At 43.2% G+C, this 15,258-nt stretch overlaps 1 protein-coding gene across 1 annotated transcript in view; it reads left to right on the forward strand.

Moving 5' to 3' along the window:
* CIMAP3 (ciliary microtubule associated protein 3) overlaps window positions 1-10,071 on the forward strand; it is a 31,319-nt gene extending 21,248 nt beyond the window's left edge. Inside the window, exon 6 of the mRNA XM_075333750.1 lies at window positions 9,068-10,071. Coding sequence (XP_075189865.1) covers window positions 9,068-9,136 — 69 coding nt within the window. The 3' untranslated portion in view covers window positions 9,137-10,071. The remainder of the gene's footprint in view (window positions 1-9,067) is intronic.
* Window positions 10,072-15,258: the final 5,187 nt, after the last annotated feature.

Consider the following 15,258-nt stretch of genomic DNA (forward strand, 5'->3'; position numbering starts at 1 on the left):
ACTGACATGGAGAAGGTACAGTTTTTTCGCCACAACTTTGAGAAAAACAGATGCGAATCTGATCAAAGTCTGATAGCATGATTGGACCGTTTTTCTCAGGCCTGCAACACACATCCATTTAAAACGTGCGTGTTTGGTCCGTTTCCGTACATACCGGAGATACGACTAAACGTGCACATATGTTTTTTTATGTTTAAAGGCACACGTGCGTCTTATTTGATCTTCCGTGTGTTCGTGTGCGTCCCACGTTTTTTGCTCCGTTTGGCACGGAAGCATGTTCGTTTTTGGGACGGAGCACGCACACACAGACATAATGTTAGCCTATGGGAGTCCAAATAAAACGTTCCTTGCACGGATGTGTGGTTATGTTGTCCGTGAGAAATGTCCGTGTGTGATGCAAAATGTCGTTACTACATGTCGGAAGACATAGTAGCGGGATGAGAATGAACTCGGGTGAACTTCACCCGACTTCATTGTCATGCCGCGGCTCTGTCTGTGTGCCGTGTACTGATTAGCGGTCACCTGTGAAGGATTCACCGGTGACCGCTAATCCCCCGAGTGACTGAAGTGTCCCCCCCTCTCTCATGCTCACCGATCCCCGATCACCGGTGCTGCACGGCGTTCACACTGCTCCGACGGCTTTTTCTAATTTGAAAAAGCCGGCCACTCATTAAACAATCTCGTATTCCCTGCTTTCCCCGCCCACCGGCGCCTATGATTGGTTGCAGTGAGACACACCCCCACGCTGAGTGACAGGTGTCTCACTGCACCCAATCACAGCAGTCGGTGGGCGTGTCACTATGGAGTATAGAAATAAATAAATAAATAATTAAAAAAAACAGCATGCGGTCCCCCCCAAATTTAATGCCAGCCAGATAAAGCCATACGTCTGAAGGCTGGTATTCTCAGGATGGGGAGCTCCACGTTATGAGGAGCCCCCCAGCCTAAAAATATCAGTCAGCAGCCGCCCAGAATGGCCGCATACATTAGATGTTACTGTTCTGGGACAGTACCCGGCTCTTCCCGATTTGCCCTGGTGCGTTGGCAAATCGGGGTAATAAGTAGTTAATAGCAGCCCATAGCTGCCACTAAATCCTAGATTAATCATGTCATGCGTCTCCCCGAGATACCTTCCATGATTGATCTGTAAATTACAGTAAATAAACAGACACAACTGAAAAATCCTTTATTAGAAATAAAAAACACAAACACATTCCCTGGTTCACCAATTTAATCAGCCCCAAAAAGCCCTCCATGTCCGGTGTAATCCAGGATGCTCCAGCGTCGCTTCCAGCTCTGCTGCATGGAGGTGACCGGAGCAGCAGAATACACCGCCGCTCCTGTCAGGTCCACGCAGCAAATGAAGAGAGCCGCGTGATCAGCTGAGCTGTCACACACACACGTCAGTTAAGTTTCACAGGCACACATGGCCATTCTACACGCACACGTGGTTACCATACGCCGGACACACAGCCAACACACGTGCGTTATTTACGGACCAAAAAACGGATTACGGACATGAAAAACGGCCTGTATTGCACGTGCGTGGTTATCAAGGACGTGTGTTTTAGGCCTCAGATGGAGAGATGGCGTATGCATCTACCCTTATAATAATAATAATAATATGTTTTATTTCTATAGCGCCAACATACATTGACAAGCAAAAGGGTAACAATGTCCATAGAGGACTTGAAACATGAATCATTTGATACTGCAAGAATACAGTACTGCAAAATATAGTAAAAAAAATCACAGTCTCCTATGAAGTCCAGGCCTGTGGTAGGAGTAGCAACATGGCAGCAATGAGGGGCTTCAGCAGGCCCCTAGCTGTTGTTGTTACCCCTATAATAATGTTGCAGGAGGGGGGGAAGGTCAATAAGCCTCCCGACTGGAATCCTCAGCGATATTGTGCAATGATTGATAGAAGCATGAAACTGTTTAATAGCAGCGCTTGGAACATGCACTGTCAATGCTGCAGTGCTTCTTTTAGTGTAATTGCACAAATATATACATAATATACTATAGACATCTTCACACTTAGAGGTAGATTTATTAAGAGTGTCATGCAGAATGACAGTCTTAATAAATGGGCTTGCCGTTGGAGTATAGCGCACCTGCCCTTAACACTAGAACTACCGAGGTAATCATTTTGACTACTTTGCACTATGTATTTCTATATAGGTGTCACGAGTCCAGTAGTTCTAGTGTTAATGATTTAGACACATCTTTTAACTGGCGTGTGCTGCCACCAGAAATGTGCTCTAGTCATAGACGATAAAGTGGTGTAACTTCTGATGGGGAAGCGTAGCCATGCTCCATCCATGTCCTACCCGGAGCAGCTTGCCGAGACTGGTGGGCAAAAAAGTTGCAATATTTTATCGCCTAAGTTGCTAAAAAGATATTACAATTTGTTAAGATGTTTTTGGACCAAATTCTGGTGGTGCAGCTCCAAAACAGCAACAATGCTGAAAAACCATGTATTATTTTTTTTGCTCTTTTGCCATGGTTGAAGAATAGCTGAAGGAAATGAACTCTTTTTATGGAAACTTAGTTTCAGATTTTTCATATGGTTTCTATTGTTATTTAATCCATCAAAATGTCAGAAAATATCATACAGCACAGTTGCAGTTTGTAAACAAAAATTAACAAATACTGAAAAGTAAATTGTTTTACGCTACGATTTCATAGAAAGAGTAATGTTCACATTATTAAGAGGGGTCTTTCATCTGAAAAACACTATATAAACTCACCAAATGGACACATAGGGGACTTGGCGTCTATAAGAATCATACCTTTGGATGTGAATAAAAAGCAGTTTGTCTGATGTGCACTTGATACTGTTCGGTGCACCATGCCACCCTCAGTTACCTAACCTTTGTAAAATATCAGTGCTCACTTGGCCAAAATAAGTGCTTCCTGAAAACAAAGCTTGGGCGTTTGGGCATGATTCATCAACACTGGCAATGCTCAGGCCAGTCATGAAGAGGACGTGGGGTGAAGTCAGATGATCCTCCTGATTCATTAAAGGGAACCTGTCACCAGGTTTTCCCCCTATAAGCTGCGGCCACCACTAGTGAGCCCTTGTATTCAATATTCCAGAGTACTGTATATAAAAGCCCAGGCCACTCTGTATAACGTAAAAAATACCTTTATTATACTCACCTAGGGGGCAGTCTATGACCTTTCCTCGCTCCTGTGCATTACAATACTTTGATGTGCCCTCAGCAGGGCAGGTCAAAGTGCGCCTGCACAGGATCGTAATGCCGGCCTGTGTGGATGACATAGGATGGCTCATCCACACAGGGCTGAGAAGGAAGAGGACAGGGATTGCATCAGAGAGGAGGCTCCGGACCGGAGAACAGCGACTCCTATCGGACCCGACCACCCCTTAGGTAAGTATAATAAAGGTAATTTTTTATGCACAGAGCGATGCTGTATATAAGAGCTTACTGATGGTGGCAGCAGCTTATGAGGGAAAAACCTTGTGATAGGTTCCCTTTAAAGGAAATCTTTCAGCAAGTTTTCTGTATATTATATGAGGATAGCAAAAGTTGGAGGCTGAGTGTCAGATTTCAGCAATGTGTCAGTTATTAGGCTGGGTGCTGTTGTTTACTTACTTTAGCTTTCTGAGATTTGCTATTACGCAAAACTGATGAGGTGGTTCTGGGTGACCACATGGGTCACAAGCGTTGGTGCAGCAGACGGGTGAGGCACGCAGGACACAGATAGCTGAGGCACTTGAGGCTGCAGGCATGTAGGAGACATCCTGAAGACCACAGACAAATGAGTGCAATATTTGAAACTGCTGGCAGTCACGAGACGTTTAGAACACCACAGACAGGTAGGTACGTTATTGGCAACTGGTAGCTGGCAGCAGATGTCCTGAAGAGCACAGATAGGTAGGTGTGATATTGGAAACCGCTGGCAGGCAGGAGACGTCTAGAAGACCACAGACAGGTAGGTACGTTATTGGCAACCGCTAGCTGGCAGCAGATGTCCTGAAGACCACAGATAGGTAAGTGTGATATTGGAAACCGCTGACAGGCAAAAGACATCCATAAGACTACAGACAGGTTAGTGCAAAACTGGAAACTGCATGCAGCCATGAACTGAAAAGGTTGAGGCGCAGATAGCAACTGAGAGTCTTAGAACACTGAAGTCTTAGAACACTGAAGTCTTAATACCAAAACAGTTATGTGTCTTGGTGAACCTTAAAGAAGCTTGGACAGATGATCACATGGGATCACACAGGGCCGTCTGCAAAGCCTGACATGGAGCAGAGCAGAGGCTAGCAGACCGGGGTGAGGGAAGTCAGGCACAGATCTGGGATAGATGCATAACACCTGCTAAATGCATACCTCCCAACCGTCCCGGATTCTGCAGGACTGCCACGATTTTTCAGGTCTGTCCCGCACTCCCAGCTGATGTCCCGACTCCTCCCCTCAGTGGAGTGAATAAATTAAATTATTATCGGCTGTGACCAGGACTCGAACCCGTGAAACTGTGAAGCTCATGGCTCCATAGGTAGCAGCTCTACCTCTGAGCCACTGCTCATATTGTAAACCATGGGAAGATTTGGTAATCTTAACCTCTATAGTGCAGTAGACAAAGCAGAAGATTATTTAGCTGCAAAGATTGATGGATGATAGAGGGATATATATATATATATATATATATATATATATATAAATATATATATATATATATATATATATACACATGACAGATTATAGATACATACATGATAGATAAATAGATAGACATATGGATAGATACATGATAGATAGATACATGATAGATATATAATAGATAGATAGATAGATACATGGATAGATAGATAGATAGATAGATAGAGAGATACATGGATAGAGATAGATACATGGATAGATAGATAGATAGATAGATACATGGATAGATAGATAGATAGAGAGAGAGATACATGGATAGAGATAGATAGATACATGGATAGATAGATACATGGATAGATAGATAGATAGATAGATACATGGATAGATAGATACATGGATAGATAGACAGACAGATAGATAGATAGATTGATAGATAGATAGAGGGATAGATACTGCATCTCTTTGTAGGTGAAGGAGTCAGATTCATTTGTACCCATAAAACTACTATAGAAATGTGGAAAAAATACAAAATTACAAAATAAAATTATTATTTTTTTTTTATTTTCACCAACTTGGATTTGAACCAGCATCTTGTCTCCAGCAGCCTCCTGGCTTTCCTAGCTTCTCAAGCTGTTGAACCACTAGGAATTGATGACATCTGCCTCTTACACAGCAAATTACATAGGATACAGCTCCATTGCACACAGCAGCGTCTCTATCTCCTTTATTCTAGAGGGAGAGGAAAAGAGATTTTATTTTTTCTTTTAATAAAATTACTAAAAATATCAAAAAATAGAATAATGTAATTTTATTGCACTTTTTTCTGAAATAATAAACATCACAAATCAGCAAATAACATGGACATATTTGGTGTCCCTGTAATTGTAATGACCCGAAACAACGCAGCGATCAGATTATTGATGGGGATCGGTAAATGGCGGGAAAAAATGGCGCAATTTATTATTTTTCTTTATTAAAACCCATAAAAAGTGAAATAAAAATGTATCACTGAGACCATGTTCACACGTATCAGAAATGCTGCATTTTTTCTGCAGGTGTCCGGGCCATGAGCGCAATAACACTCTCCTCTGATTATTGCGTGTCTGCGGTATTTTTTATGCATTGTCCCTTATTTCATACATGTTTGGTGCAAATAAGCAATGTCATATAGTGACACATAGAAATATAAGAAAATTCTGGCTGCTATGACTATTAACGAACAGTCTGGGGCATCTGCTGAATGACCCTTACTGACGAATGGGTGTGGCTAGGGGTGTGGCTAGGGGCGTGGTCAAATTTTGTCCCTCTTTCCTTTCTTCAAAAGTTGGGAGGTATGCAAATGCTACATCTAAAAACACTGATTGTGCTACAACTGTTTCACTCAGTAAACTATGTGATACATAATTGGAATCAGGGTCACCTTTCCTATATTATGCTGCTCTCAGATGAGGTAGTAAAATCTACTGACAGATTACCTTTAAGAGGCGCTCCCCACTTAATGAATAGAGGGGTGTCTGATGAGTGAAGGGGAAGAGAAAAAGTACTGCATAACCGGGAAGCACACCCAACTATCATGCAATTCAATAAAATTCTATTTATTTATATAAACAATTAAAACATACTTAAAAACATATACCCACACCAGGTTCTCTCCATAAATTACAGCAGTATTATAAATGGAATGCTTTTTGTCCCTGATGAAGCCTACTGGCGATACGCGTGGGGCGTATCCCAGGGTCTCTACAGCTTGCAGCTGATACATGTAGACAGGTTACTACTGGTCTGTATGTTTGGTTGGGGCCACTTTGTATTTTCAACCTCCTTCTATGCTTGAGATCCTTTTACCTTAGGAGGTTATGGGTTGTGGCTGGCTCCAACAGATATGCTGATTGCTCTTACTCTATTTATAGTGGATTGTATGGAATGTTGTAAACTATGATGATTTTGCATGCTTATTGACCACAGCGAACATTCCATTTATAATACTGCTGTAATTTATGGAGAGACCCTGGTGTGGGTATATGTTTTTAAGTATGTTTTAATTGTTTATGCAATTCAATAAAATTCTATTTATTTATATGATAGTTGGGTGTGCTTCCCGGTTATGCAGTACTTTTTCTCTTCCCCTTCAGATGTTGTTAATACTGCTTGTGACAGCACCCCATTAATACTATAAGTTTATATAATATTGCTGTGCACCCAAACTCCTTAGTACTAGGGTGTCTGATGAGTGGCATACTCCTCACCACAAATCTTACTCCAGTCAGGGATAAAATTAAGACTTCTGGTGTAAGGAACGACACAGATTGCAATGAATTAGAGTGCAGCACACCCATCCCTGTATATGCCGACCCCCCCCACTTCAGACATTTTGACGGAGTGAGAAACAAGTGAAAATGCCAAAAATCACCAGATTTTTATGCAAGAATCGTAGTGAATTTCCTTTGATGAATCGGGGCCATAGTGTTAGTACAGGGGTGAGCTCAGTACTGTCTCATCACTTCTGCGATTGTTCAATGCGCCGACTGGTGAATCAGTGTATCAGCAGCTGCAGCGTAGATCATAAAGTGCTGTGCTCGCATGTACTAGTACTATGTGTTCATAGCTTTATTTTCAGGCAGTGATCATTCTGGTCAGGTGAGTGCTGTTATTCTATAAAAGGTGAGGCCGCCATGCACCTTCTATTATCAAAGGCAGTGTACACTGCTCAAAAAATTAAAGGGAAAACTTAACCAACCGAATATAACTCCAAGTTAATCAACCTTCTGTGAAATCAAACTGTCCACTTAGGAAGCAACACTGATTGATACTAAATTTCACATGCTGTTGTGTAAATGGAATAGACATCAGATGGAAATTATTGGCAGTTATCAGAACACACTCAATATAGGAGTGTTTCTGCAGGTGAGGACCACAGATCACATCTCAGTACCAATGCTTTCTGGTTAATGTTTTGGTCACTTTTGAATGTTGGTTGTGTTCTCCCCCCTAGAGGTAGCATGAGATGGACTCCACAACCCACACAAGTGGCACAGGTAGTGCAGCTCTTCCAGGATGACACATCAATGCGAGCTGTGGCAAGAAGGTTTGCTGTGTCTGTCAGCGTAGTGTCCAGAGGATGGAGGAGCTACCAGGAGACAGGCCAGTACACCTGGAGAAGTGGAGAGGGCCGTAGGAGGGCAACAACCTAGCAACAGGAACGCTACCTCCGCCTTTGTGAAAAGAGGAACAAAAGGAGCAGTGCAAGATCCCTGCAAAATGACCTCCAGCAGGCCACAAATGTGCATGTGTGTGCACAAACGGTTAGAAACCAACTCCATGAGGATGGCATGAGGGCCCGACGTCCACAGATGGAGGTTGTGTTCACTGCCCAACACCGAGCAGGACGCTTGGCATTTGCCACAGAACACCAGGATTGGCAAATTCACCACTGGTGCCCTGTGCTCTTCACAGATGAAAGCAGGTTCACACTGAGCACATGTGACAGACGTGACAGAGTCTTGAGATGCCGTGGAGAGCGATCTGCTGCCTGCAACATTCTTCAGCATGACCGGTTTGGCAGTGGATCAGTAATGGTGTGGGGTGGCATTTCTTTGGAGGGCCACTCAGCCATCTATGTGCTTGCTACAGGTAGCGTGACTGCCATTACATACGAAGATGAGATCCTCAGAACCCTTGTGAAACCATATGCTGGTGCGGTTGGCCTTGGTTTCCTCCTAATGCAGGACAATGCCAGACTTCATGTGGCTGTAGTGTGTCAACAGTTCCTGCAAGATGAAGGCATTGAAGCTATGGACTGGCCCGCCCGTTCCCCAAACCTGAATCCGATTGAGCACATCTGGGACATCATGTCTCGCTCCACCAACGTCACATCGCACCACAGACTGTCAAGGAGTTGGCGTGTTCTTTAGTCCAGATATGGGAAGAGATCCCTCAAGAGATCATCCGCAACCTCATCAGGAGCATGCCCAGGCATGTAGGGAGGTCATACAGGCACGTGGAGGCCACACACATTACTTAGCCTCATTTTGACTTGTTTCCACTTGCATTTTGTCTTGTTTTGTCTTGTTTTGATTTTAATTTTGACTTGTTTCCTCTTTCATTTTGTGTGTTTATTCACATCCAGGCTCCCATTGGCTAAAACATTTGATTTCCAATGATTTGTGTGGGATTTTGTTGTCAGCACATTCAACTTTGTACAGAACAAAGTATTCAATTAGAATATTTCATTCATTCAGATCTAGGAAGTGTTATTTGAGTGTTCCCTTTAATTTTTTGAGCAGTGTATATCAAGAGTATGATTTTATTACGGGTTAAGTCCCCTATTTGTCCATGTAGTTACATTACTTTGAACTAACAGACCCCCCTTAACATGTTACAACAGTCTATGTTATTTATGGGTAAGTGGCTAACATTGTTTTCTTTACCTCCTTTTATAGCTTTTAACAGACAAAGAATTTCGAAAGACAAGAAATCGAGTGGCATATCTGAGTCTGTATTACGATTAAATGGATGCAAGCTCAATCATAGAAGGCTCATTACTCTTCTGTTATTAGTGAATTTATACAAGTAAACCTTTCTTTCTCAGAAATTCAGTTGCATTGTAATCGAGTTAATCGTACAAGTTCACTTGTATGTATGGCAAATAATTGTAATTCTGTAAATAATATCCAGTGGATATTCCAAAAAATAGTACTCAATATGTAACTGAAATTCTTTTATTGTGTTTTTCTATTGTTGTATGTTAACTTGCTATTAACCGAGTGTCCATTGCTTGGAATATCCCTTATCATTCCCCATGTCTGCCTCCATTAAAATAAAAAGCTTATACTAACGTCCTGTTCTCCTGGGTCTCAAGTGAAGTTGTCACGTTGGCTTCTCTAACCCCAGCTTAAGACGTATGAGTAATCAACTGGAAGTTACAGCTGCAGCTGTCGCTTACTTCATGTTAAGTATTTATACGTCCTAAGGTGGTGAGAGAGAAGTCGGCAGTGATTAGGTGTCGGGCTTGCGTGATGTCACAACCTTATATGAGCCCCGGGAGAGAGAGTGCCGACACTGCTGGAATGGTGCCAGCATGGATTGTGAGTATAAGCATTTTCATTTTACTAGGACAACCTCTTCTCATTTCCTGTTTGGGCCCATTAGCAGACAACCCCTTTAACCCTTAAATAGCACATTTTTTTATTTTTGAAATACCCAAAAGGTTTATTAATTGGGGTCGATATTTAGAAAAAGCATGTATATAAGTACATTTTCCAAAATATTACTCTTCCTGATGCATAATTTCTGACCACATGACATGTTTTCATGGTAAAGTAGGGCGTGTCTGTAATTTCAGTGTGATGGAGAAACTGCAGCCTATCTTCTCTGCCCCCTATTTCCCATTTGTATTCGTTCCTCGATTTGTTTATCTGCTCTATAGTGAATAAAGTACTAAAATCAGTGGGTCTGCTATTCCAATAGTGGTTTCCTATTAGAGGGATGCGACATGTGCAGAACAAGTAGCTGTCAGCTTGGGTCACAAATGAAGATTACACAGAGCAATTTGATCCCCCTGGGTAGGGTCCGTAGTGCTCAGGATCATTTGACCAGTCAATGTGAAGTAATAAAGGCTCCGTCACAACAAGCTAACTGGGGTCACATGGTCAGTCCTCAGAATCTGGGAATGGAGGCATTTCCACCAATGCAAGTACAGTGAATTCATAAGGCAGAAGGAGCCTGATGGCTGTGGAACATAAGTATAAACACACGAACCCCCTTACAAAGATTATACCATCATTCTTACTTTGTAACATATTGTATTTATATATATATATATATATATATATATACCTACACATACAAAGGGAAACAATACAAATACAGAGTAAGCAATTACATAAAAATAAGAGGGATAAACATGAAACTTACTAAACTCATGTCATAGATGTGACATCTGAATTTATGGAGGTAGGGACTCCAGTATAAAATGATAAAAAATGGGCAGCACCACTGCTTAGGTATGCCCTCCAGTACTGACCATGTCCAAAAATGGGCTTCTGACTTTTATGCCCTCAGTTCACCCTCCCATCTTTGAACTAATATTACGATATCTTGAGGGCTGTGGCGAGGACTACAGAAAAATTAGGTAATTCTAGTTTTTCGCGTATCTTTGGCCTTGGGCCACACAGGTGACAGATATTAGCGTTATATTTTATATCTCAATTTTTCATTTGCATAGATACCACACACAACGCATCTAGCATGATTTTATTGGCCAATACGCATTTGTTGGGATACCAGCAATCGCCTAGCAAAGCAAAACAGTGCTCTGCGTTCAGCACTTCACTGGGATTTCAACAATATGCGTTTCATTTTTCTATCATTCATGCAGCACCTAAAAACTGGGTTCATGGTTTTTCCCTCCAAAAGAACAAAATAGATGTCACTCTCAGTACATTTTCCCTCCAGATGCTTCCATCCCCCTGTTTGTATATACCACACTCTTAGGCTGATCAGATAAGGTTGTCATAGCGAGTGGAGAGGGGGGTATAAGGGACCTTAGCATTTTAACATGACTATCCATAAAATCACATTGTATTATTTTTAAATAATTAATTTTCATTTTATTGCATGAAATAACTATTTGATGTAATTGAATAACAGAACTTGTGATGTGCGATTTCCACGATGGTTGGGATCGGGAGCCTCGCCCGATCGTTTTGTAAAGATCGAGATCGGGATAGAAATAACGCGAACTTGAGTTCGACCACCGAGTTTAGAGTTATGGGATGAGGCGCGGGGGGGCTGTAAAATAAAGAATATAGTTAATAATAAACATTGTCATTATACTTACAGGTCCTGCAACGTGTCCTGCAGACTCTGTCTCCCAGTCGCTCCTGCTTCCGCGTCTGATCATTGCTGTGTCTCCCAGTAAGCACCACTACCTAAAGGACCTTCCTTGACGTCATAGCCATGTGAACAGTCTGGTGTGAATGTTGTACAGACATTAGCTTACAGACTGGTCACATGACTATGACGTAATCAAAGGTCCTGTTAAATGAACTTTGATTGTTACTGTGCGAGTGTCGCATCGCATCCCGGCGCACAATCTCCCGACAGGAGCAGGTCAGCTGCATGTATTTACATGCAGCTGAGGCGCTCCTGTCCGGAGAGTGTCAGGCCATGTGGGGTGATGCCCTCACTGTCTGCCTGCTTCTTGCTCTATACAGAGTGATGTAGCAGAGCTGACATGGCTCTCTCTGCTTCTCACTTTGTATAGACTGTGTCTGTACAGAGTGATGAAGCTGACATTACTGTCCCTGTGGACTACGTCGGAGGATTTTTTTTTTAATAAAGATGGAGCCTCTAAATGTTTTTGTTTTTTTTCTAATACAAAAAAAGTTCTCTGTGTTGTTTTTATTAATTTATTTATTTTTTACTGTTTACTAGAAATTCATGGTGGCCATGTCTAATTTGACGTGACACCATGAATTTCAAGGTTAGTACTATCTGAGAATACAAAGCTGGTTATTAACCCCTTTATTACCCAGCGGGCCACCGCCACCAGGGCCACTGGACATGCCGGGTAAAGCGCCTGAAAATGGCACTAAGAAACAATACGCCATCTCCAGGGGTAGCTGCAGGCTGATGAGAATCCCAGCCCCCAGCTGCCTGGCTTTATCTGACTGGCAATCAAAATACGGCAGGAGCCCACGCATTTTTTTTAAATAATTCTTTTTAAATAACTAAAAAAAAATAATGGGCTTCCTTGTATTTTGATTGCCAGCCAAAGTAAAGCCAGGCAGATGGGGGTGGCAGCCCGTAGCCGTCTGCTTTATCTGCGCTGAGAATCAAAAATACCACGGAGCGCTGTCATTTTTTTAATTATTTATTTTATTATTATTATTTTTATTTTTTTATTGTTTCAGTCTATCCTATGTGATCCATACAGTGGTCTCAGTTTAATTGTAATTCGTCACTGTTAGTGGTCACCTAACAGCTCTAAAATGGCTACCATGAACAGGATTGGCACAAGCTACTCCTTTTCCCAGACCCCAGTAGTTGCCCTGGCTATCACCCTTTAACCAGTACTCAGGGATCTGGACTTACTATACACAAGGGTCCCTAGGCAAGGTCCATAGAGTCAGCAGCTATTCGATGCAATAAGCTGGCAGGAACGATAATCAAATAGCCGTGTAAAAACCAAGATGGCAGCAAAGGTACAAAATCGTGAGGCAAAAGAAAGGTCAGGAAACAAACACACTACACAGGTTCTGAACAAAAGGGAATGAACCAGAGGAAGACAAGGCTATATCTGGCAGAATTCAGTAAGAAGGAAGCTTTAAAAGGGCGTGGTGCTTTTCAATTGGATGAAGCAAGGAGCTGATATTTTCAGCTGAACAGCACACATATCCATACTGCCAAACTAGACAGCATTGCAGGTCACAGCCACTCCAATAATAGTGGCTGGACAGAGCCTGCGTCGTCCAGAGCTTCTGATTCCAACATCTCTTCCATCACCAGCGCCGCCTGCAGAATGAATATGGCGGTGCCTGGCAACAGCAGAAGTGTTCTCAAGAGCAGGCTCTGATGGAGATGTGTAATGTGACGCCCCAGGGCAGTTACATACTCTGTCCCGGGCGTGCAGTGAATAGGAGAGTCGTGGTCGCGGCCGATGCCTGGTTCTGTGACCCCAGTGGTCAATCCGAAGAAAGGTGAAAAAGTGGAAAAATAAACCACTTGCGGGTTGCGACTATTTTGTGGGAGCCGCTGCTGCGTGGTCTTCCTGGGGTGGGTAGTATAATGCAGCTCAGGTGTTCTGGCCCTCCACAAGCAGGGCTAGGCCCCAGAAGAGGATGATGGTGGTTGTAGTGTGCAGTGTAAGCTGATGATGCACCAAGGTAGAAAGGATTCAAGCCACACAGGGACTGCAGTTAAAACTGTTTTTTACTCACTGTTCCTTTAACCACCACCTGAGTGGTGCTGGTTTTCAGGTGTTTCCTCACCCTTTGTTACCAGTGCCAGTTAGTCACCTGATGAGCTGTCCTCCGTGCACACTTTGGTTTTTGGTGAGTCCCTGTGGCCTAAAGCTGTTTGAGATCCCCTCCATTTCACATTCTTTGCTCGTATAGCAGGCAGCCTGGACAATTTTAATGGGTTGGACTCCTGTCCCTGTCCCCAGATCCCCTATTTGCTGCTTTGCTCTGGACACTCAGGTTGGTGGGGGACCCTGATGACCCCCTCACCTGGCAGATTTAACAGGTAGATTGACGGGTACTCCCGTTCAAGGGTCCTGCACCCCGCCTTGTGCTTAGTTCTGTGAGTACTGGTCCCGCACTCCTCTGGCAACTCTCGGTTCCTTGAGTACTGGTTCCTTACTCCACTGCCACTCTCTTTCTGTTTTAGCTCCAGTTCTTTCATCAGGTTTTAACATCTTTCTCCTCATTTTCTCTCACTATCACCTCCTCACACAATACTATGCTTAACTCCTCCCTCTAACTGACTCCAACCCTAACTGACTTCAGTTCTCGCCTGCTCTCTGTTCAACTCCAGCTCCTCCCCCTCCCGGGTTTCTAGCTCCTACCAATAGGTGGCTTCCATCAGGCCCATCTGTAAGCCGTCTCCAGGCAGGGAAAAGGGGTTGTGTTTTTGTGTCTTGTGTTGTCAATGGCACTGGTATTCCAGGGTTTGGGTTGTCCACTGTTGGTTACATATTTTGTGGCACCTGATATCTCAGGGGTGCTACATGTAATGACCCAGAAGGTGCCATTATAAAAGTTAGTGCATTCATAGCAGTCTGTGGAATAATTTATGATTTGATGTACTGCCTGGTGTCATTGTAAAATTAAATATAAGTTGTTGCTCTGTAATACCCCTGGAGGCCAGCTGGTGGTGGTATATGTTGGCAAAGGAATGTATTTGAGGATGTCCGATCAATATCCTCTATAGCCTGGTCATTATGGTAACCAGGGAGAGTTGACAGTTGGCAGTTGAGACAAGCCAGGCAGGTGGTGATGAGCGGGATGACAAGGACTGCTAATGTCCTGTACCTTGCCAGACATTCTTTTCGGAGCCCATCTCAGTAGGGCCCAACCACAATTATAGATTTTCTATATCAGAGCACCAGTCCAGTTGCCATGCAACCAAAGCCTGTATGGAGATATGTGAACCATCAGTGTTATACACTAAAGTTTTTGAACTGTTCAATACAAGGTGTGGTCTGCCTTATTGCTATCTACCTACCTTATACAGATGCTGTAAATCTGTTCCCAGGGTACAACAGGAACCAGGTAGGAGCACTGTGACACCCCAAACTGCACAGCACCGCACAAAAGCCACACCACCGCTCGGCATCTATATCTGGCCCTAATAGTGCCTCCTGCACCTACTATCCTGTTTGTGACGCCAAAATTTTAGATGTAACATACGTCACACCTGGGTAATAGGTGTGTGGCGCCCCTGAGGCTACCGTCGCCACAGAGATATTGCACCTCAGCCAGAGGTGTGGTATCCAATCCCGGGTAGGAATGGGGTCAATTACCAGTGTACAGACAAAACTTGCACACACCAATTGGTAGGCATACACTGGGTCAGGGATGGTGGCAGCAACCCCCATAGATGTATTCATGGGGCCGTAAGTCCCATC

The sequence above is a fragment of the Anomaloglossus baeobatrachus genome, chromosome 2 (genome assembly GCF_048569485.1).
Source record: "Anomaloglossus baeobatrachus isolate aAnoBae1 chromosome 2, aAnoBae1.hap1, whole genome shotgun sequence".
NCBI classification, from domain to species: Eukaryota; Metazoa; Chordata; class Amphibia; order Anura; family Aromobatidae; genus Anomaloglossus; species Anomaloglossus baeobatrachus.